The 21,843-nt window shown below is 36.6% G+C and overlaps 1 protein-coding gene across 5 annotated transcripts in view; it reads right to left on the bottom strand.

Annotated features, from left to right (window-relative positions):
- PAM (peptidylglycine alpha-amidating monooxygenase) overlaps positions 1-21,527 on the bottom strand; it is an 80,867-nt gene extending 59,340 nt beyond the window's left edge. For all 5 annotated transcript variants that reach the window (XM_009696337.1, XM_009696338.1, XM_009696339.1 and 2 more), the window contains exons 1-6: positions 21,436-21,527; positions 20,172-20,292; positions 16,337-16,394; positions 9,777-9,864; positions 2,583-2,668; positions 804-887 (exon numbers count right to left, since the gene is read on the bottom strand). In XM_009696337.1, the coding sequence (XP_009694639.1) occupies positions 804-887; positions 2,583-2,668; positions 9,777-9,864; positions 16,337-16,394; positions 20,172-20,292; positions 21,436-21,527 (529 nt within the window). The remainder of the gene's footprint in view (positions 1-803; positions 888-2,582; positions 2,669-9,776; positions 9,865-16,336; positions 16,395-20,171; positions 20,293-21,435) is intronic.
- Between the last annotated feature and the right edge of the window lie 316 nt (positions 21,528-21,843).

The raw sequence follows: 21,843 nt of genomic DNA, 5'->3' as shown, positions 1-21,843 counted from the left end.
AGTGGTGCCTAGTGACAGGACCAGAAGCAATGGACACAAACTGAAATACACAACATTCCCTTTGAACATCAGGAAACACTTTTTCACTGTGAAGGTGACTGATCACTGCCACAGGTTGCCCAGAGAGACTGTGGAGTCTCCACCCTTGGAGATACTCAAAAGCCACCTGGACATGGTCCTAGCAACCAGCTGTAGGTGGCCCTGGTTGATCAGGGAGGGATGGACCAGATGGCCTCCAGAGGTGCCTTCCAACCTCAACCATTCTGTGATTCTGTGAAACACTCTGTGACAAGAATAAGTATATTGCCATGCTTGAAATTAGTATTTCATTTTTATTTTTTTTTTAATACAAAAAGACACTGTTTCTCCTAGTTACAACTTTTTCCAAACACAGGTAGTGTGACTGACTGGACAGTGCATGTCATCTTTCTCACCAGTCATTCAAGTAAAGTGACAGGTTAAGGGTGTTCACAGGTATTTGTTTCAACTTTCATAAAGAAAACACTGAATTATACAAGGAAAAAAATGAGTTTCTCCCTATATGTAAAATTATTAATCCACTGCTTCATCACGTCATTTGCTCTCTATTTTTTGAAGGAAAAAAAATCTGTTCACTTTTCAAACATTTATAGAGATAAAGCAAGTTTGTAAAGAAGTTAATATACGAATTTTATTACAAGTATTCCCATTGATCTTTACCTTTGTGAGTGGCACTAACAGTAAAATTCTTTTCCACAAGTAATGTGAACATTTTTGATCCTGTAACTGATATGACTTACAGAACAAATTTCCAAAATACATACCTCTAAATGCACTAATATCCCCATAGTGTACCTGGAGCACAAAAAATCTGCCACCTGTTTCTCCTCCAACTCTGAATCCAACATCTAAGAGAAGGAAAACACATTGTTTTCAGAAACAATAAAACGTAAGACAGTTCACCGCTGCTGATAATTATCTAAAAATATAAATCACTGTAATGGCTTAGTAAAATTTTCTACCCATTCACTCTAAGACACTAGTGAAGAAAACATCCTGAAAACTGGGAAAACCACTGTCACAACACATGTTTCCAAACAGACTAAGAAGCTAGGACTATAATTTAGTTATTAATGAACTGATATCTGCTTTAAGCAGAGAATTCTCTCAATCCAAGAATATGAATACAGATTTTATATACATATATAACTATATTTAAAAAAAATTTAAAAAATCAACTTTTGCCACCCTTGTAGGATTTGCTAAAACTTTCTTTTCTCATACAACCTGTGAATGATATGAACTGATTAACATCGACTTACTAAGAACACACTGAGAATGAAAAGGTAAAAAGATCTGCATCTGTACTTTGAGATGTAAATTAATATTGTATGCAGAAAAAAATCTAGTGGAAATTATGAAGCTATGTTACATGTTGACAGAAGTAAGCACGGGAACAGAAGAAATCGGAGTAATCTGAAATAATGGAATTGCAAAATATCACCATCACCAAAAATGGATTTCTCTAAACTGATTCTACAATGAACACTCTTTAAAAGACGCAGAGAAAGCAATTTCTTCCTATTCGGTCAGTGAATCCCACTGCCCATGGCAAAGTCTACTAATAAATGGGACTGCAGCCTTTGTGCAGAAATGTAGTATCATTATGAACGCTCCCCAAGAACCCTGTATTTATGGACAGCTTAGAGAAGAAAATTATTACAAGCTAGGGTTTAACAGCAAAGCAAATATCAAGCTTCCATAGAATCCTCCAAGCAACATTTTTTTTAACTTGACATTCTGATAACCAAATCAAATAACACTCGCGCTGATAAGTGTGTGAACAGATTATTAAAAATAAACCTCTTCATGATACTGTGCACTGCTCCTGGTTATGAGAAGAGGCAGTAAAAGATAAAAGAAAAAATGTTTAGAATTCAAGGTATTTTCAGACTGAGGCTATATAGATGGTAGATATTTCAAGGTCCCTTAGTGGTTATCAGAAAGAACCACTTCTTCCTGTCTTCCAGACATACAACTCCAAGTAGCTTAAAAATTTTGATTGAATTCAGCAAAGTCATCTGTCATACAAGAAAATGAGTATATAAACATGTTATTCAACTGCATCAAAGCATTAAGAAATGAAAAGCATATAAAATTGTCAAGTATACTTAAGACACAGAAAAATCCAATGTTCAGATTGAACTTGTTTGTACTTTCCCAAACACACAGAAATATTTTAATGCCGCTTGTGTTCTACTGAAAGATACACAAATAGTACCCTTCCAGTAACATACAACAGGAAATGCAAGATTAATGCTATATAAAAATAAAGCACTAGATTATGACTGTTATCTCTCCCTTAGCCTTTTTCCCCCCTACTGAAACCCATAATGTTATAGCAAACAGGATGACAAAAAATCTCAAGTATATTAGCTAGCATAATACATTCATAGTTTATGAAGTTGATGTTTATACAGTTTCCATCAGCTAGACATAATGAAAATATTATAGGAGGTTCATAGATATGCCAAGTGCTTACTTCCACATCCTCTTCTCTCCCCTGCCCCTGCACAAAGAACTTCACATTAAAAGCACAATACCTTTGGGTAGCCTGGTGGGTGGAGCATTTCTTGCCCAAGCATACAAAATATTAGATTTGTCTTTGCATGTTCCTTCATCACAGTCCCTAAAAATATGAAGAAAGAAAACAAAAGGGAATATAGTTTTAAAAAAAATTTTGAAATCAGAAAAGGGCAGGTGAATTACCTGCAAAACCACCAATTTGGAGATCTATGAAGATGTTTGTGGATATGTGTTGATTAAACACAGTTCTTTTTAATGCAGACTGCTTTCCTGGTTATCATTAGATCCTCCATCTTCTTTTTTTTTCCTTCCTCTGCCTTAAGATCATGTTAGGCAAACAGAGTCAAAACCATAGACCGTTCTGATAGTCTCTGCCAGCCTAATAGCCAGTGACGAAAAAAGTAAAGGAACTTTTTGTGAGAATGAACCATATGAAAATTTCTAGCACTACTAATTTAAGGTGCCACAAAATTACAATGGCTGCCACTTTTGCAGAGAGGGACAAGACTGAAGCGCAAAGCAGAAAAAAACCCACAAGACATCAAAGCTTTAAGTCAATATTGATATTTAAAATTAATTTAAAAATCATTGACAAAAAAAAGGTGTCAGGAAGCTGTACATGAACCAACAGGTAGGAGGCACTCATAGTCTTCCTTGTATTTAATGCAAGCTCACTGCTTTAAGTTAATTTTTATTCCACTGCAGAATTTCTTGTTTTTCATAAACAGAACAATCACACACACACAAAAAAAAAAAACACCAAAAAAAATCAAGGGGGAGAAAAAAAAAAAAGAAAAAAAGAAGTGTTTGCCAAGTCACAGACCACAAATGGGTCACAAATACTTAAAATAACTGAGAGCTCTAGAGTTGCCCCTAGCCTCTGCAGCTAACACCTAACAGGCAACAGTAAAGGTGGAGCGTGAAAGACTCCTAAAAGACTGTTAAGCTCTAGATACCTTGAATCTGCAAGAACTGACAAACTTGGAGCACAGACACTACCGAATGTGTACAAGGCCAGTCAGACACCATCGTATGGACAGCATAATGTATCTGGACCACATCCAAGAGGGCGCTGACTGCTGTATGTGGGTGTAGGCTACAGGATGACATACATGGACAAACAAACAAGGGACACTGTTCGTGTCCAAAACGAGGGGCTTTCCAAACACCTACCTAGAAGCCACTTCTCCCTCTGAATCCTCTATTAGAGAAAAGTGCTATTTACACAGTGTATTTGTACCTTCTTTAGTGGCAAAGCATCACAGCACTGAGAAAAGAGTGTACAAGTCATTCCACAGGTGCAGCATACACAGATATGACTTTCAGAAATCCTCAGTCTATAACTATTCAGACTACATCAACTGATCCAAGCCAGATGCAATGAAGGTAGATACCCATGCCAAGGTTTAAATCCAAAAGAAAATGGTACAGTCCCTTCTTTGTTTATTACAGCTGGTAAAATGAGACCTGGAAAAACATTTTTACACATAAAGCATGGTTTCAGTCACCTTAAGTACTGAGAAAAATAGAGTCTCACACAGTGTGAGGAAGAGTATAAAAGCATAAAAGACCAGGACTTTGAGTGGACGCAGGCTCAGTAATGTTTCTGTGAGGATGTCTGAGTTGTATGTGCCACTTCTCAGAACAAATGACGGTGATGCTTTCCAGGCTGCTCTCCCAGGGATAACCAGTTCTTCTGGCACATAGAGAAAACCACCTCAGTGGGACATTATGCATTTCTGTGATCCCAGACTTACTGCAACACAGTTGTGTGTTTTCTACTGACAGAAAACATTGCTGTAATCGTTAGACTACTCAGAGAAAAGGGAACATACCACTTCTTCCTTTTCATTAATTTTGCTCATAACGTGTATTTCTAGACCTTCACAACTACTAGTTTAGTCATCTCCGCCTTCAAACATGCCTCAATGGACAAGCGAAACTTATTTCAGCATAACGGACACGTTTCACAACTAATGATTCATACAGCTGCAGGTAAAAACTGCAGCTTTCAACTGCTACAATCTAAAAAAACCGAAAGACTTCAGGGACCTAACCAGGTATTGAGCTGCAAAGTTTGGAAATGTGTTGAAGAGACTGGTTAGGAGGAACAACAGCAGAAACCACAAACGCAGTTGCAGCTTCACTACCACATGCTGGGCCAGTTAGCCTTCATTTATACCACAGTATTTTTTAGGACCACATTAGTTAGGTAAAAAAAAACTCCATAGGCTGTTCCAAACTTTCCTCCTGAGACACTGGCCAATGGATGGGGAAGATTGCAGGGGAGAAAGATGAAATACACACATTGCTCTTTCGTTATGCTTAAAAAATGGTCAACCCCTCTTACTTAGCCATCAATACTGATCTTGAAACATCAAGTTTTTAGAAAAAAACAAGCCTAGAGGAGGTTACAAAGAAGAGTTAAGATAATTGATGAACAGGTTTAAAAGGAGGAAGCTAGTAAAAAGTATAAATTTACAAACAAATAAAAAACCGTAAACAACCACTGAAATTCATAGCCTCTTTACATGCAAAAAAAATCACGAAATTCTGAACGGAATAAGTACCATTGAATATCTTAAAAATGGACTATAACCTTGTAATATACAGTATTGTACTAACAACTAATTTTGACTGTAGTCAGAATTTGGGGGTGAGGGGAATACGTGGAAATAGAGCTTACTGACTGCTTCTTGGATTTTTTTTTTTTTTTTTTTTTTGCAAACTCTCCTGGACTTTCCAAAGGCGTTCTCCTCAATCCTGGGTAAGCTCAGGAGCTCGGTTTTTTAATGGCACTGGGGCTTTGTCTGATTACCCAGACTGAAAGCAAAATATTTCACTATGTCAGCGAGACCAGTATTTGGCTATCCTTTTAGAGTATTTGCATTGTTTAGGAAAACAAAGAACTTGAAAAATTTCTTTCTCTATTATACTCTACTCCTTGATTCTAACCAAGACTTGTAAAAAAAGTTAACTGAGGTGACTGAATAAGAAAAATGATAATTTTTTATTCTTGAGCTGAATGGTGCAGAACATTCTGGGTCAGTGACAATGGTAAGAAACTACACTCAGAAATATAAATCTATGTATTGTTCCCACTCTCCCCTAAGCAGTGAAACACAAGTATTTCACTGAACCAGTCCTGACCTCTTTTGCAACCTTTACTGAACTATTGATGCCAAAAGCTTTCAAAACCATGCTCTCCTGCCAACAGAAGCAGTTAGTCTGATGGAGGAATCATTAGGTAGTGATCCACAATCTCTACTTCTACATTTATTTAGATTAGATAACTATTTAAAGTTGCCCACCTGATCTCAAAATAAAGGATATGTCTATGAGTCATCTCTTTCATGGGAGCTCGTCTCAGTGTTAGGTTTGACATAGCGCAAGACCTGTCTTTCCAAGAGACTCAGAAGTTCTGAATAATTCCACTTTTTATTTTAAATCATTCAAGTGCCTTCTTGATTATCTATGGAGAATCTGAATTTTTGATGAATCAGCTCAGGCATGCTGCTTCCATTTCAGCACAGTTTATCAGCTCAGGCAAAACTTCTTGTCATAGTGGTTGAACTGTTTGTAGTGCCAATTATGATCAAGAAACAGAAGCAGTTACACCTTTTCTTGGCGCACTGAGCAAAACCTGAGCAAACCTGGGACCCTACTTTATTTCTATGGAAAGGCTTCAGTATTGCAAGAAGGGAGCAACACCTGTGCACCCCTTTAGCATTTGTTCAGATAAAGATTCTACCATGTTGCAGTGCACATGTCACTGTGTAGAGCCAGTGCAGGTCCCACACTGCTAGACAGCCTTTCAGAAGGCCAGGGGCATTTGCATGAATACTATCAAGACACCACAAAAGCCAGCAGGCCAGAGTAGCGTCAGCACTGCTATGGCCACAGGGCAGCTAACCTCAACAGTTACCTGGATGCTCTGTCTGCCCCTCTCCCATAACTCTACACTCAAAAATGGCCTGAATAAAACTTCATGCCTCAGCGAAATGAATTTTGTCCTTGCATTCAGAATGCTCCTAAAGGACCATTTTTCCATACTACACCTAGTCCCCATGATGATGGTATGAAAAATAGCTCTTGAATTGATGTTTTAATGTTCTTACAACTGTTTACAAACCATCTGACTAATATTGCCCAGAATTTTGATGAAGAAGCTACAATAAAACAAAAAATCAATGTGGTATGCCTCAACTGAATAAAAATAGCTATGTAAAAATGTTGACCATGTAAACAGTAAGGGAAGGATCCTTGCTAAACAAGTTTTATAGCAGTGTCCTTAAATGTCAGTTCTTAAACAACCATTCTTTCTCCTAGTACATGGAAAAACAATTGAAGTAATCACTTACTAGTCTGCAGGTAACAAAAAGAATAACAAATAACAAAACAAAATAAAAACAACAAAAACATCTCATCATTAATACACAGTCATTAGAATTACTTTAACAAAATTAGTTCTAGTGGTTGGAAGCCTCTAGTGAATTTAAACTAGTAGGAAAACATTTGCTTTTAAATTATACGTACTCTCTGCAATGATTTACGAAAACATGCAACAGTTTCTACACATCTGAACATTTAAATGAACATATTTACAACATAAACATTTATAGATAAACACATATACATGTATACACACAGGTGTATGTCTATATGCATACTTACTACATTAATTATATATACATGCAGATACATGATGAATAGGCATTTATACAAGCTTATGTAAGTGTGTCAAATAGGCATAAATGGAGATGTCTAAAGCCTGTTTTATGTAGAACAGATGAGACTGTCTTTCTAGCTTTGCAGATAGCCATGGGCAGAGCAAGATGAAATGTTGCAAACTGCTGCAGCAACAGGGATGTGAAATGATGAGACACTGAATAAAGAGTTTTTATTTTGGGAAGATAAAGCCAATACTACACCTCAGAAACTACACACAAAAACCCAGCAAGATTTAATCCAAACCTGCATATGAAAAATGGGAAAGATCAGATTTAAATACAACATTAATGTATTGAGTCTGGCTGAGATGGAGTTAATTTTCCCCATAGCAGCCCCCATAGCACTGTGCTTTGTAGTGGCAGCTAGAAAGGTGTTGATAACACACCAGTGTTCTGGCTACTGCTGAGCAGTGCTCCCACAGCATCAACACATCCCACAGCAACATCTCCAACCTTCCACCCTCTTCACCTCCAAAGGCCAGTAGGCTGAGGGTGGGCAAGGTCTTGGGAGAGGACATAGCCAGGACAGCTGCCCCAAACTGACCAAAGGGATATTTCGTACCACATGATGTCTGCTCAGCAATAAAAGCTAAGAGAAAGGAGGGGGACATACATTATCACAGCATTTGTCTTCTAGAGCAACCACTATGCGTACTGAAGCCCTGCTTCCTGGGAAGTGGCTGGACATCACCTGCTGATGGGAATTGGAGAACAAATCTTTCATTTTCCTTTGCTTCCGTGCCTGGCCTTTGATTTTGCTTTATCAAACTGCCTTTATCTTGACCTACAAGTTTTTATCCAACTTATTTTCTCCCCGCTCCCATGCTGCTGAGGACAGGAGTGATGGAGTGGTTTGGTGGGCACCTGACATCCAGCCAAGGTCAACCAACCACAACTAATTATGTCTTTCATCATTTGACAGGTAGCTGTTAAGTACAGCAATCAAAACCAAAAGTAACATTAGGTGCCACACTGCACAGTCTGCCACTGGTGAGTTTTCTGCCGAGCAATCGTTCTTCTCTAGGAAGAGTGATGATATTGCCAGGAAGCTCAAACTACTTGAACTCCAGTCTCAAATCTAGGATTTGAGTCTGATTTAGCTTTGAAGCACTTTATGATTTTCCAGCTTTTGATCCATCTCTTCATATCTGAAAGCTCAGGAACTAAGCATTTCACCTACATCTTCAGAACATCAGCTAGATGTGACTTAGGCATCATCTTGTGACTTCATTTCAACCCAAGCACCTGATTAATCTCTAACAATATAATTCTCTCATGTACGGATTATTGCAAGGCTCTAATAAAACTACTTCCAGACAGATGGGAACAAAACAAACTACAAGTACAATCTACTCAGTTTTAAACAGGATAGTCAAGATGTAAGTTGGTTTTAAAAGTCCACAATGGGAACAGTTTTATGTTGGTATATTTTTCACATTAAACTATTCAAAACTTATATTCTAACATATAAGATACAATAAAGGGAACACAGAAAAGCTATCTGCTGGGAAAATAAATCAATAGAAATTCTATGCTTTCACAGTTTTACTGTTGTCTGAACTTTTAAAGCATCTGCTTTTCTTGCAAGACAAATTACAAAATTTTCAATATTAGAACTGTTGGTTGATAGGTAGAAGGGAGAAAAAATTTTTGATAGGAGTTTGTTGTATGTTCAAAATATTAATCAAAGCCTCCCCCAAAAACATGCAAATTATTTGAAATGCTAAATACATATTTTTTGTGGCACATATACTATACTATCAGCCCTAAATTCCAGCTCTAGTTACCTTTTTAGTAAATACCTAAAAGATAAATTGTGTTTACAAAACTCTGTCAGAAAATCTACATTAAAATTGTTCCACAGATCAGAGTAAGTCATATAAGCTTTGCAGCATCAGCAAAACTACCTCACCTGCTCTCTCTTGAAAACCTGGAGGAAATTTGAAAAATTACTGGACAAACCATTAATTTTCACACACCTTCACACTCTCTTTCCTTTGGCTCCCCACACCTGTTTTAGTGGCATTGAGAGCTTCACTCCACCATCACTGCCTGGGCATTCTGAAGGGCAAGTCAACTACCAAATCATTTGACAGAGAGATTCTTCTTCAGCTTACCCTTTACTCAGCTTCCTTCTGGACAGCTGACACAATACTTCATGTACAGAAAAGCAGCCAACTACAGAGGAAGCCTACATTTCTTGGTATTCAATGGCACTGTGCCCAGTATAGCTCCTGTCTCCTCCTTGGAGACAGTCACTTAGTCTTGAAGAATCAGAAAGCAGATCTTTTTCTCCACCTTACAGAGGAGCTAGTTAAAAAACCAAACACTTTAAGAGTGGAAAGACTGGAATGTTAGACATTTCTTCTTCCTTCCTAATTTTTCTACTTTTCCAAGAAATTGCGACACTGAAAAAGGTTTACATGGAAGCAGTTAACACAAAAGTTAAGTACAATAACAAAAGCAAGTTGCAACTCTTACCAGTAACTTTCAGTAGAGGAGGGTTCATTACATCCAAAGAGTAACATGTGATGGACAGTGTCCATGCTGGCATGAGGCTTAAAGTCAACTGAAAAACAAAATGATAGAACAAATAAGCTATCCTTACTCTCACTGTAAGTTACGTAAGCAAGAGCACTTTGTGTCATTTTTTCTCTGTAATACTCGAAACAAGGCATGTATGTCCCCACTCATTTACCTTCTGCTTTCCACTTACAAGCTTTCCTTAAAATCCCACGCAACAGCCTGTCTCCCAAGCTAAAAACACTGTACTTCATTTAGTCATTAAGAAAAAAGAATTTCAAGTTCCCACTCAAAACTGCTGTGTTTTTCCCCAAAAGTTAACCATGACACTTAGTAAACATATCAATGTATCCCAAACCACAAAATTTACTGTAAACAGTCTAATGTCAATTTAGCTTCAAAATTTGCACTTGTGATTTAATAATACTTCTCTACTTCTTTTGCACTTCTTCATCAAAAATACAACCAAACAGTAAGTTACAGTTAAAAGCAACTAACATCTTATGCATTAGTGATACCTTCCTCCTGTATTCCACCTGGTTTCCACTTTTGCTGCATCTTTCTTGGGACAACAGTTCCAAGAAGGGATTATGATTTATTCTGACTAATACAGCAAACCCTTTGTAATGGAAAACAAGATTTGTTTAAAGTCAACACAATCTCATTATCCAAGTATTTCTCATTATTAGAAATGGAGACAAAGGTGAAGGTTCAGCACTCAAATGTCTGTTCTCTGTCCCATGCCACAAACAAAACATTGTTTTGGTTTCTCAAATGTTCATGATCCTCTTCAGTACAGGAAAAAGGTTATCAACATGACACTGTAGTAAAATTGACCATGAATGTACAATAACAGCATTTCTAGAAATAAAGCAAGTTACATTGTGGAACTTCCTTTATTACTACTGCAATGTGTCAGATGCAGGGAATGCAATGGAATTTTTCTTCACCTAAGACACAGAAGGACCTTGGAGGGTTTTTAACCCTATCCTACAGTAGAAATTCCACAACTGAGTCACTCCTGCCCCTACATGTACACAGACACTGAGGAGCCTTCAAGTAGGTGTCTTTTAGCTCTTGTAACAGTCTTAACATGGGCAGATGGTGAAGCTGCAAACCACTGAAACACTATTCTGCTCCTGAAGTTTGTGGATTTATCTGCACTCTGAAGCCAGTATTTTAACATACGGCTGAGGTAGGGTTCCTGAAGTGAATGATAATGTGGATTATTGTCCTAGTTTCATAATGGAAAAAAAACATTAAGCAAATAGCACCTAACACTATTTTTGAAGTTGAGGTCTGCTGTGAAAAGTGAGGAAAAACAGCCAAAAGTTACGGCATACAAGTCAAATTCTAGCTTGAAGACATAAGGCATGCAGTCAGATTGTAAGGAAATGAACATGCCAGAGCTGAGGGCTTGGTTTGGGAAGTAAGAGGTGCATCCACATGCCTGGGAAGGTACTTTGAGTACCTTGAATTCAGAAGTGCTGAACTTGCCAGCATGATTCAAGTCTAAAGACTACATAACATCTTTTTATTTCTACAAGCAAATTGTACTCGTTTCATAGCTAAAAAACAAATCAGCACCACAAAAAGACCTTTCGTTTTGACATTTTTATCAGTAACAATTAGTAGCGAAATTATGGCTAACTCTTGCATAGGACAGACAATGTGTCATTTTATGTGGATTTCCTACCTTAGTTTTCAGGTGTTTCAGGTGTTTTAAGCTGCTGTTACCATTTTAAGTGATAGATTAAATTTCTCAAGAAGTTTATAAGCAGTTCACAGATGTGAAATTTAATGCACTTTACTGCTGAACTTAATATCTGTACAAAACGTACTGTCAGTAACAGCCTGTACGTAAGGACAGCCTTCAATAAAGGTAAAACTAAAGCTTAGGCCTTTTGTCTGCTAAAGCCATCACCTGTCCTGCTGGTTAATGCGGTCCCACTGTTTCTTCTTACTCCTCTACTGCTCTCACATCTTGTGTATTTACCCTAATGAGTGCTTATTACAAATAGCTTACTAAATACTATTTTTACTAATAGAAAATAATGCACCACAGTTAAAAAAGCAGAATCAGATTTCTGCGTGAGCCGCTTACAGACATTATTTTAGCTCACATATCTCATCACTGCTTCTGAAGGAAGAGTTGAAAAAACTCTCAGTCTGCCTGTGAGCTGAAGAGAGCCTTGTACAGTCAGTTACTCTGTTCCTGTAGTTATTTTCTTAGCAGCACACCCAGGCTTATACCCTTCCAAATAAAGGGTCAAAACAAAGCCACTTAAAAAACATCTTATGTTGTAAAAGCCATACAAATTAGCATGAGATTCAAGACAAATGCAGTACCTGTCACTACCAAAGGCTTAAGAAATATCAAACAAAAGCCTTATAATCCTAGTTGACGGCCTCCACATTTTACAATAATGAACAGAAAATTACTCAACTGTTAAATATTTTTTATTCATGGAGAAGTGCTACAAAATGATTACCAAAATAACAGCAACAGTTTTGGTATATATATACACTAAATCTGACTACAGTCTGACTTACTTTCCTGACCAAGTACCACTTTGAATTATGAACTCCAGGAGAAACAGGAATGAAGAGAACATGACATCAGTTTAATCTTAACAGCATCTAGTTAAGCTATGTATTTAAAAAAAGTAATTTCTAAGCTCACCTTTACAAATAACATCAATGACATAAAGTTGATATCCCTTTTTAAAAAAAAAAATTCTGTCTTCTTTATAATGGAATTAACTTTAATTTATCAACATTGTCCACAGTTTCACAGATTAGGGAGACATCAGAGGCCTTTGATACAGTTACGTCATCATTAATTGGCAATACGGAATTGGCCATACTAGAGTAACAAAACCACAGTGTCTCAGAGTCATATATGGATGAAAATTAATAAATCATCTAACTATTTCAATTTATGTTACTCAATATAATAAGCTCCATCTTGTTTCTACAGCACAACCTGACAGATAGGGACTTTCCATAAGCCAGTAAGAAAAAGATGCAATTTATTTACTGGTCACTCATGTGAATGAATGTAAAGAGGTGAAGATGACAGTCAAATTTCTTGGCTGAGTGGCTTGCTGTCAGACTCAGTTCATATGGGTATCTGTAGAGCACCCTTCAGCTACCGCTACAGCTCAGTAGTCAAAAACTGATTTTTATCAATGCCTGCACCATTGAAGACTCAATCTAGTTTCTGGTTTGGCTACTTATTCATAATCAAACATGAGGAGGAAGAGGAAAACTGCAATATGTTTTTAAAAGGTAACTGGATTGATACTTTCTTGAAAAATTACATATTAATCTCACTCATTAGTATCTTTTACATATTAATCTCACTGCTATTTAATTTCACAGGGGTAAAAGGTATGCCCCTAACAATAACCTAAATGTAAACCAAATCACCCCACGAACAAACAAACACGCCCCCCACCCCAATTTGTCAGCATTTACAGCCCTTTGGAACAGAAAACAACTGGTTCAGACAGAAATCTCATCCTTGATAATCTGATCCACCACTATCATAGAGAAAACTAACAGCACCTGTAATAATACACAGATGCATCCCTGAAAAAGACCTCTAGGGCAAAACTTGCTCTACTCCTTCCAGTCGGTGATGTTTCATAAGCAAGGTTGATCAGTTCCTTCTTTTGATAATGTCTGAGAAGTGACTCTGAACAAGACGGTAAATTCTGGTACAGTATCCTTCTAACTCTGCAGTACAAAGTTATACCCATTATTCCTGTGCGAGCTGTCTACTGGTTTTAAATCTTTAAGGGAATAGCAAAGCTGAAGTCTGAATTCAAAGTCCTCAAATACAAATTTATTAAAAAATATTGAAAAAAGTTACAGAAAACATTTTCTACTTACTAACAAATGTAGTACACATACAAAGCTAAAAAAGAAGCTCTCTCTTCCAAGGCCCTTCTATTTCACCAAGAAGCAACAAAACTATCTTGCTGCAGATTCTATAACAGAACCTCCTCTTCCACACTGTCTTGGAGGAGGGAAGAAAACAGAGTAAAAATAGGAAAACAAAGTAAAATAATAAACAAGTCATTCATGCTCAAAGTCTAAGGTCACACGGTCATAAGAGTGTCATTTTAAAACATAGAAGGGAAAAAAACACAGAAAAGAGAAGGCATTTACTTGGCAGTATTACGTGCAAACAAATTGGAGGCAGAACATGGATGCTCTGGCGTCAGCTTTACCACCGCGTTGTCTCAGAACCCAGGTACTTGTTTTAATTCTATGTATTCATACTTCCTCATGTTGAAGCTCTTCAGAATATACACTATCTTCTCAATACATCACTGAACAGCAACCCAGAGTGACAGTTCATGTTCGTTTTTAGCCACTTCTACCACAAAGTAAAACAGTACCTAATGAAAGTTAATTACACCATTTATTGGTACTGCAATAAAGGCAGAATTGGCTTAAACCATTAAAATGTAGACACTATGCTTTTAAAAACAAGTATTTCATTCTCTGTGTGCCAATCTTCTATGCTTATTTAGCAACACAAAATACATGCATGCAAGCAAGTTAATAGTTAGCTGCACAACACTTTAACAGTATTTAGAAATATTTAAGGAAAAATTCCACTAAGCCCCTCATTTCTTAGATGATGATACCTATTGTAAAAATCTCTTTCCTGAGAAGAAGATTTAATTTGGTATCCAGGTATTTTATAAGATAGGTCAGTTTGCATTCTCTACAATTGGATATGTTTGAGTCTACTCTTTCTAATGACAGCTAACTTCTGTTGATTATGAAGGCTTCAATCTGACAAATCTTTTCCACTGAAAACATTTTCCAGTGACTTTACTGAAGCGAGATGGAACTGATCACATGCTTAAGATGGATGACATGCCTATCCATTTTGGTGGAAGGGCCAACTAGGAAAAAAAAAAAATAAAATTTTGTTTTATTCTCAAGGCATCCAAATATAAGTGGTTGTAAGGAATGCTATCAAGGGAAAAATTTATGTTCACAGAACAAGTGGTTTTTTGTACATTTGCTCATCAAGTTGCTCTTGCTCTTCAAAGCTCCACCTGACAACTAGAATGGTTTCTTTGATCAAATCCTATAAAAATCTGGTGAAGAACATGCAAACATCTAAAAATCTAAAAGTTTCTCAGTCTTCAGAGAAAAAAATGGGTTGCCTTTCGTGATTCACATGAAGACTTTGCATAAATACCACTTTTAAGCAAATCCTTTTAGTAGGCCCTTTTAAATATATACACCACAAAGAAGTTTATGTGGCTTTAACACATGTAAACATCAAATGACAGAACTAAATGTGCAGCAATCTAATAAAGAATTGAACTAAGCAATTTTGCAATTCAGTGAAGCACTAAATAAAAATTGCTTAAGCTGCAGGTTAGTAGTATGCCCTTCTATGAATCACCTGAAAGCAGAAGAATCTATTGCACACACTGCACAGCGAGTATAGTTTATCAGAGAATGAACACTCACTCCCTTTTATTCTCATGTTTCTTTCTGAGGTCAAACTCACAGACAAAATGTGAGGTCAGGTTCTGACTTCTTTACAAAACAGATATACAGAGAAAGCTCTGAAGAAAATTTACTTGATTTTTTTAGTTACCATAATACAACATGAAAATCTAAGCACAATATTCTATTTCTGAAGGATTTCCACAAGGAAATCCACATGGAATAATAGTCTCATAATATATTACAACAAAAATACATAGGATTCCCATCATAATTATTGTAAGTACATATATCTTAAAATGCAACAAAAGAGTAAAGAAAGAAAAATATAGACATTTTAACTTCCATTGTTTTCTTTTATTTCAGTTGATAGCATGTTCTGATAGTGGAACGATCTTCAGCAAAACCAACAACCCTTCTGTCTACCTGAAGAACTGTATGTTCACAAGCAAGGTAAAATAAAAGTACCTCAAAGACTTTCTGAGCAGACAGTGTTTTACTGATCTATATGATCACAGCATTTGTACACTATTACAGTATTTCCTTCTATTTGTCTGCCATCTTATTCATGCCATGACATTTAAGTAAAAAAAAGAGGGGAGAGGGTTTGGTTGGTTTTGTTTTTTTTCCCCCAGATAAGCAAAACCTTACTGAAGCCAACACTGACTGTAAGTGCCAAGGATTTACAGCCTGTACCAGCAGGTAAATAAACAGTCTGCTCAGTGGAGCAGAATTAAGTATCCGGCCAGAGACAGAAAGCCAATACTTTACAAATGGGACTGTTTGGTACTGACTGCCAGAGGCATCTGCATGCAGCTCCTTAACTACTATTACTCATAAATCTCTCCAGATACAGTTTGTTTTCTTGACTCTTAAGTAGCGCTCTCTAGTTTGTTTCTGCATTAGCCATGAGGAATGCATTTTGGAAACTCTGACAGCTAAAGATTAAGTCAATATGAGTCAAAGGAAAAAAAGAAAATACTGAGGTTCTTCAAAATGGCTTGCTTAGGTTCTTCTAATCAACCAATACTCACCTACATAGGCTTCATCATCCACCGGCAGGGGTACTGACATGCAGAGGTAGGTATCGGACTATTAAAAGACAAAAGAACAGAAGTTACCTTTGAATTGGGAATAATTAGAACGAAAAGAATAGAAACAAAGCTTCAAAATTCTCCACAATTTCTGAAGATGAATGTGGGAATACTGAACAAACTAATATATAAAAATTACATACTTAGAAGCCTTAGCACTGAATTTATTTGCAGTGGTTAACAAACACCTCCCGCTCCCCATTCGTTAAAAATCTGAAAGGGTAACAGTACTCTCCCCATGTCCAAATACACAGCATGAATCAATAAGTATGCTACATAAAGTAAAAAGAATTATTGAGCTTCTGATTCATCATGTTCTTAGTATGTGCTACTTTCTCAGAATTTACAAAACTACTATAATCTAAGAATCAATGACACTTCAGTGGAGGGGGAGGTGCTGATCTCCTCTCTCTGGTGACCAGTGATAAGACACAAAGAAATGGAATGAAGCTGGGTCAGGGGAAGTTCAGACTGGACGTTAGGAAAAGATTCTTCAATGAGAGAGTGGTCGCTTACTGGAACAGGCTGCACAGGGAAGTGGTCACAGCACCAAGCCTGTCAGAGTTCAAAGAGTGTCTGGACAATGCTCTTAGTTATATGGTTTAGCTTTAAGCAGTCCTGTGAGGAGTAGCGAGTTGGACTCAATGATCCTTATGGGTCCCTTCCAACTTGAGATATTCTATGATTTTATGACTTTATAGCTAAACAGTTTTCTACTTATAGCAATATTTCACTCTATTCCAAGATTTATATAAGTGAACAACAAAGCGTAAAAATGCTGTGCCATTGTAGCAGCAATCATAGAAATACATTTATTTTTGATTCATGTGCCTAATTCTATTATGATCAATGAAAATATTCCTCCCTGGGCATTCTAAGAAACATCACATGTCCTTTAAAACAAAGAAAAAGAACAGAATCAATTAAAAAAATAAACAATTCGATACATGATTTTCTTGCTTAAGAACTATAAAGGACTAACATTTTCCTGGAGCAACTGGATGAACAATCTGCACAAGGTACAATGTAATGGGCACTCTGGGCAGAAAACTTATCAAGAATGCCCTCTTCATGATGCTACAATTGCTTTTGCTGCCTAAAAGACTTTTGGTTTGAGTTTAAAACCCTCAGCACGTAAGCCTTGGAAGTATTCCTGGATTAAAATATGAACCCTAGAGCAATGGCCACAAACAAAATCCAGGTTTTCCATCTACAAACACCTTGGATAACTATGAAAGAACTTGCAAAATAAAACAGAGTCCTTAAGAGCAGTAAAACCTAAATATATCAATCCTATTGAAAGGAAGGCTCTTACTTTTACATCAAAAACCCAGTCAGTAAATCATTGGAACAAAATTACAAAATTACATTTTTTAAATGCATGTGAGCTACACAAACAAAAAATGAAATCAGTCTCATCTTTGTCAGCTAGATGAAGGGCAGGTCCTACAAAAGTACCATCTAGAAAAAACACATATATATCTCTACTGAGATATTTGGCCAAAGATGGTGTAGGATATCTACATTACTATTGTAAGAAACAAATTCATGGCCATGTTTTTTTTACATGTAACAGATTAGGTTATAAAGTCAGCAATGTGGCTATTAGGTTGATAGCTACACTATATACTATTTTAAACCTTTTTTTTATTTTCAACTTTCAAGGTTGTTTAAGAAAGGAAAGATGTTGGCTACTGGAATTTCACTACACCCATGAACTCAAAATCTGACAGGACTTTCACTTTCGTAAGGACTACACTAAACAGATGAAAATACAATTCCTGCTATCAAAAATAACGATATACCTCCAGAAAGCCCTTAATAAAGCATTTTAGCAATTGCAGTTGTCCTTTTGCTCTTTGGTTTATTTTTGCATCTTGCATGAAGAGAGATAAGCTTGCAGATACACCTTGGAAGCAGAAACCTATATATGACAGAATCACAGAATATCTCGAGTTGGAAGGGACCCATAAGGATCACTGAGTCCAACTCCCAACTTATTCTCTTACATAAACATCAGTATGGACAACTTGAACCCACAGCAGACCCTTGGCCACTAAATACATTGCCCACAATTAGGGCCAAGAGGTACATGAAGAAGATAGCAAGCAAGTTCTATACAGAATAATTTCCTCTCTAAAGAGGATTCTTCCCTTCCATGTTCTTTCTGCCACAAAAATGAACTAACGGCACTAGAACTATGAAGCTGTTCCTTATCTCCTTCTGTGAACTGCATGAAAATAAAGACTGTCTTTTCTGCCATTCCTTCTTTCCAAGTGTATCAGTGTTTAACTTGTTTAAATAGGAACTAAGTCTCCCGCACAGTTAGTGTGGGACACTGCAGAAGGACGAAGGGAAATGAGGAGAAAGGCAGGTGAGACTGAGACAGGAGAATAAAGCTAGACTTAGAAGTATATAAGGTTAGTTATTGATTATTTTCACTTACCTTTTTAGGAATTAACTTGGTAAGTTGCAGTCTTCCCCCATCCTTCCCCCCAAATCTACAGCAGACCATAGCATTTCAGTTTGTTATGTACATAAAGGCTGTTGGCTATAGGTACACGTGAATGTGAGAAGTATTATGTCCTCCTTATTAACTATCACAGCCTTTTGTTGCCAGTGTTGAGTTTTGGTTTTCTTTTTTTAAATAGGAATCTAAAGTGACTGATCCTTTCATGTGTGTTTCCAAGCTCTTCAACTAATGGCTTCTCAGGCAAAATCAATAAAATGTAATTACAAATGTGAACATGGATGAACCGAGAGAACTTTTCACTCTTTCTGGAAAGAAGTTTAATAATTTGCTGCAGACAAATAAGATCTAGTAGAAACCAAATTTCTGTTTTGCACTCACTGGAATGACATCTCTTGCTCTAAATTACATGTTCAAGTGGAGTGCTCCCCATAACTGAAAACCTCATTTTCCCTTCAGTATTTTTTGAAAGTGTCATCTGCAACAATGAGTCATCATCTACTGCAGCACAACATCCTGCTCTTCCCAAGCATCTGCAGCCCTCTACAAGAGATGTAGGGTCTTTTAATGACATATATAGTCCCCTGCATTGCCTGCTGCAAAAAAAACCCATTAATCATTGCTTATCTTGCTTAATGAAATAACATGTGAAAATGACAGTAAAATCTCAGACTTTTATGTGAATCTTAAAAATGCTAATGCTAATCTTAAAAATCTTAGTTATTGTCGTCATTTTTACTCACTTGACTCAGCAGAAGATACACAACTTCAAACCTGAAAGAGTATGCCATTATAAATTGTTTATAGTAGCTTTCCTGGAGTATTTTAAGGGTTTAAAATACTGGGTCAAAAGTAGTACCCTTATAAAATGCTTTTTGATTGTTTTCTCTCAGCTTGACAAAGTTACAGCAATGTTCAATTTAATGTAACTAAATTCACTGAGGCATCATCTGAGATTTGGTGTAAACTGCAACTCTAAATAAATGTATGTCTTACTAGCACAGCTGGAAAGACTTCAATAAAACTCATATTCCTTGTTTTAATAAACTTCAGCAGTTTGGTTTTTAAAACCAACATTTTACAAATAAAATTAATCAGATTAAAAAATTTTTCTCTCATTTGAGATTGCTTTTATATTTCCTACTTTCTATGGACATACATCTGTCTATAAAAGTTATCCTAGTTTTTTTGTTCATTTTATGTGAGTGATATTATAGGTAAGGCTTTATTTTCCTAGCTTATATATAAAAAAAAAAAAAAAAAAAAAAGAGTAAGTTGCAGAAAGAAAAACTGCATTTCTCTCACCTGCTTAGGCGTGACCCCAGGCATGCGAATGTCCAACGCAAAATCTGACAGACCAAGTGAAACCACCGGCCGGTCGCTTCCAAGGCATTCACTGGAAAGAGATCTGCTAGTATCTTTATACCTTAAAAAGAAGGAGGAAACATTTTTTAAGATATTGATTTTTATTATGTCTTTCTAAAAAGAAGGGTCTCCGGAACTAGTAAAAAAGTTGGACAACGCTGAGTAGCTCCAGGGGCGATCTGGAAATTTCACTCCTTCATGAGCTGAGGGAAACATCTTAGTTATCAAACACCTACTGAAGTAGTTTCTCTGAGCAATCAGACAGACTAGTTTGGAAAACATTAGCTGAAAACATAACCTGTCATCTCATCTAAATAATTGTCTGAGGTACATGGATGTACAGATAGAGAATTAATTCACTAGAAAATGTCAAGTACTGTTAATCATTCACAATAGTTTTGAGGGTTTTATAATACTATGTGCCTGATGTGTAATTCAATACACATTAAATTTAAATAATGTGTAAAGGGAATTTTTTAATTCCAACACCACGACATTTATAGCAACTCTTATTATAAGTATTGAAGTAAAAGAGTAAGTTTCACAACTTCACAGGAATATCAAATTCTGTATTGAATGCAATGTATAAACAAACTGTTAAATAATGTAGATCACTGTAAGGAACTAAATGGTAAGACATCTGAAACGTGATGCAACTTTGATATACATTTTGAATATGTATATATATATATAAATACAGAAGTGACATGGTAACTACAGTGCCCAATATACCTCACAAACAATAAAACACTTTTTTGGAGAGCTAAGAGGCTACTTCTCTTGTCCACACTAGTCAGAAGTTTCCTATGCAATTTTGCATTCAAAACCCCCCTAAATTTCCCAGGATTGCCCAGTTTTAAGCCAGTTGATGTTTTCTTGTTAAAACAACATTTTATACTGCAAGCAAACTCGAGCAGCTGTAGTCTCAAATACACCTGTGGCATTATCTAAAATGTTCTATTAATTGTTGTTTTATCATTGTAAACTTGCATTTTATAGAGCAACCTACGGATAAAACAAGAGTTTCTGTCTTCGATATGAAAAGAGTGCCATTTCAAAATTGCAGAAAAAAAAATTCAGAGCAAGTCAGCAAAACCAAACAAGTATCATACATGTTTTTATCTAGGACATGCTTTTTCATACTTCCATAAAATCACAAGTGACTACATGCATTCAACACATAAGGTCTTCCTGCATAACCCACCTCTTGAAGACGGCAAGTGGGCTTCTGAAACCCAAACAGATGTTTTGAAAAACAAGAAGCAGAATTAGCAGGTTGTTAACAAGGCCAGCCATGTCTACCCTGCTGTTTCTGGCCTGATTAAGCGAGCAGAAAAAGGGCAGTGCAGTTCTATCGGCTGTGATCCTGACAATTAGGCAGCGGCAGCAGCAGTATCAATTCACTACTTCATTATTACGTGCTCTGCGGGCATCCTCCAGCTTCTGACAGACCATCTGTCTTGAAAGGTGCTGCAATGTAAATCAGGAAGGTGGATGATGCTATGTTGTCTTTATTATTAGCTGTAAAAATCTGTTGAAGAATCTTCCTGTGCAGATAGATGACACTGTACTTCTGTCCACTTAAGGAGCTGAAAAGAAGTAGCACCCCTGA

This window comes from Cariama cristata, unplaced genomic scaffold, assembly GCF_000690535.1.
Source record: "Cariama cristata isolate BGI_N322 unplaced genomic scaffold, ASM69053v1 scaffold283, whole genome shotgun sequence".
NCBI classification, from domain to species: domain Eukaryota; kingdom Metazoa; phylum Chordata; class Aves; order Cariamiformes; family Cariamidae; genus Cariama; species Cariama cristata.
Note: the sequence above shows the minus strand (reverse complement) of the source record. Positions and strands in the feature narration are given on the sequence as shown.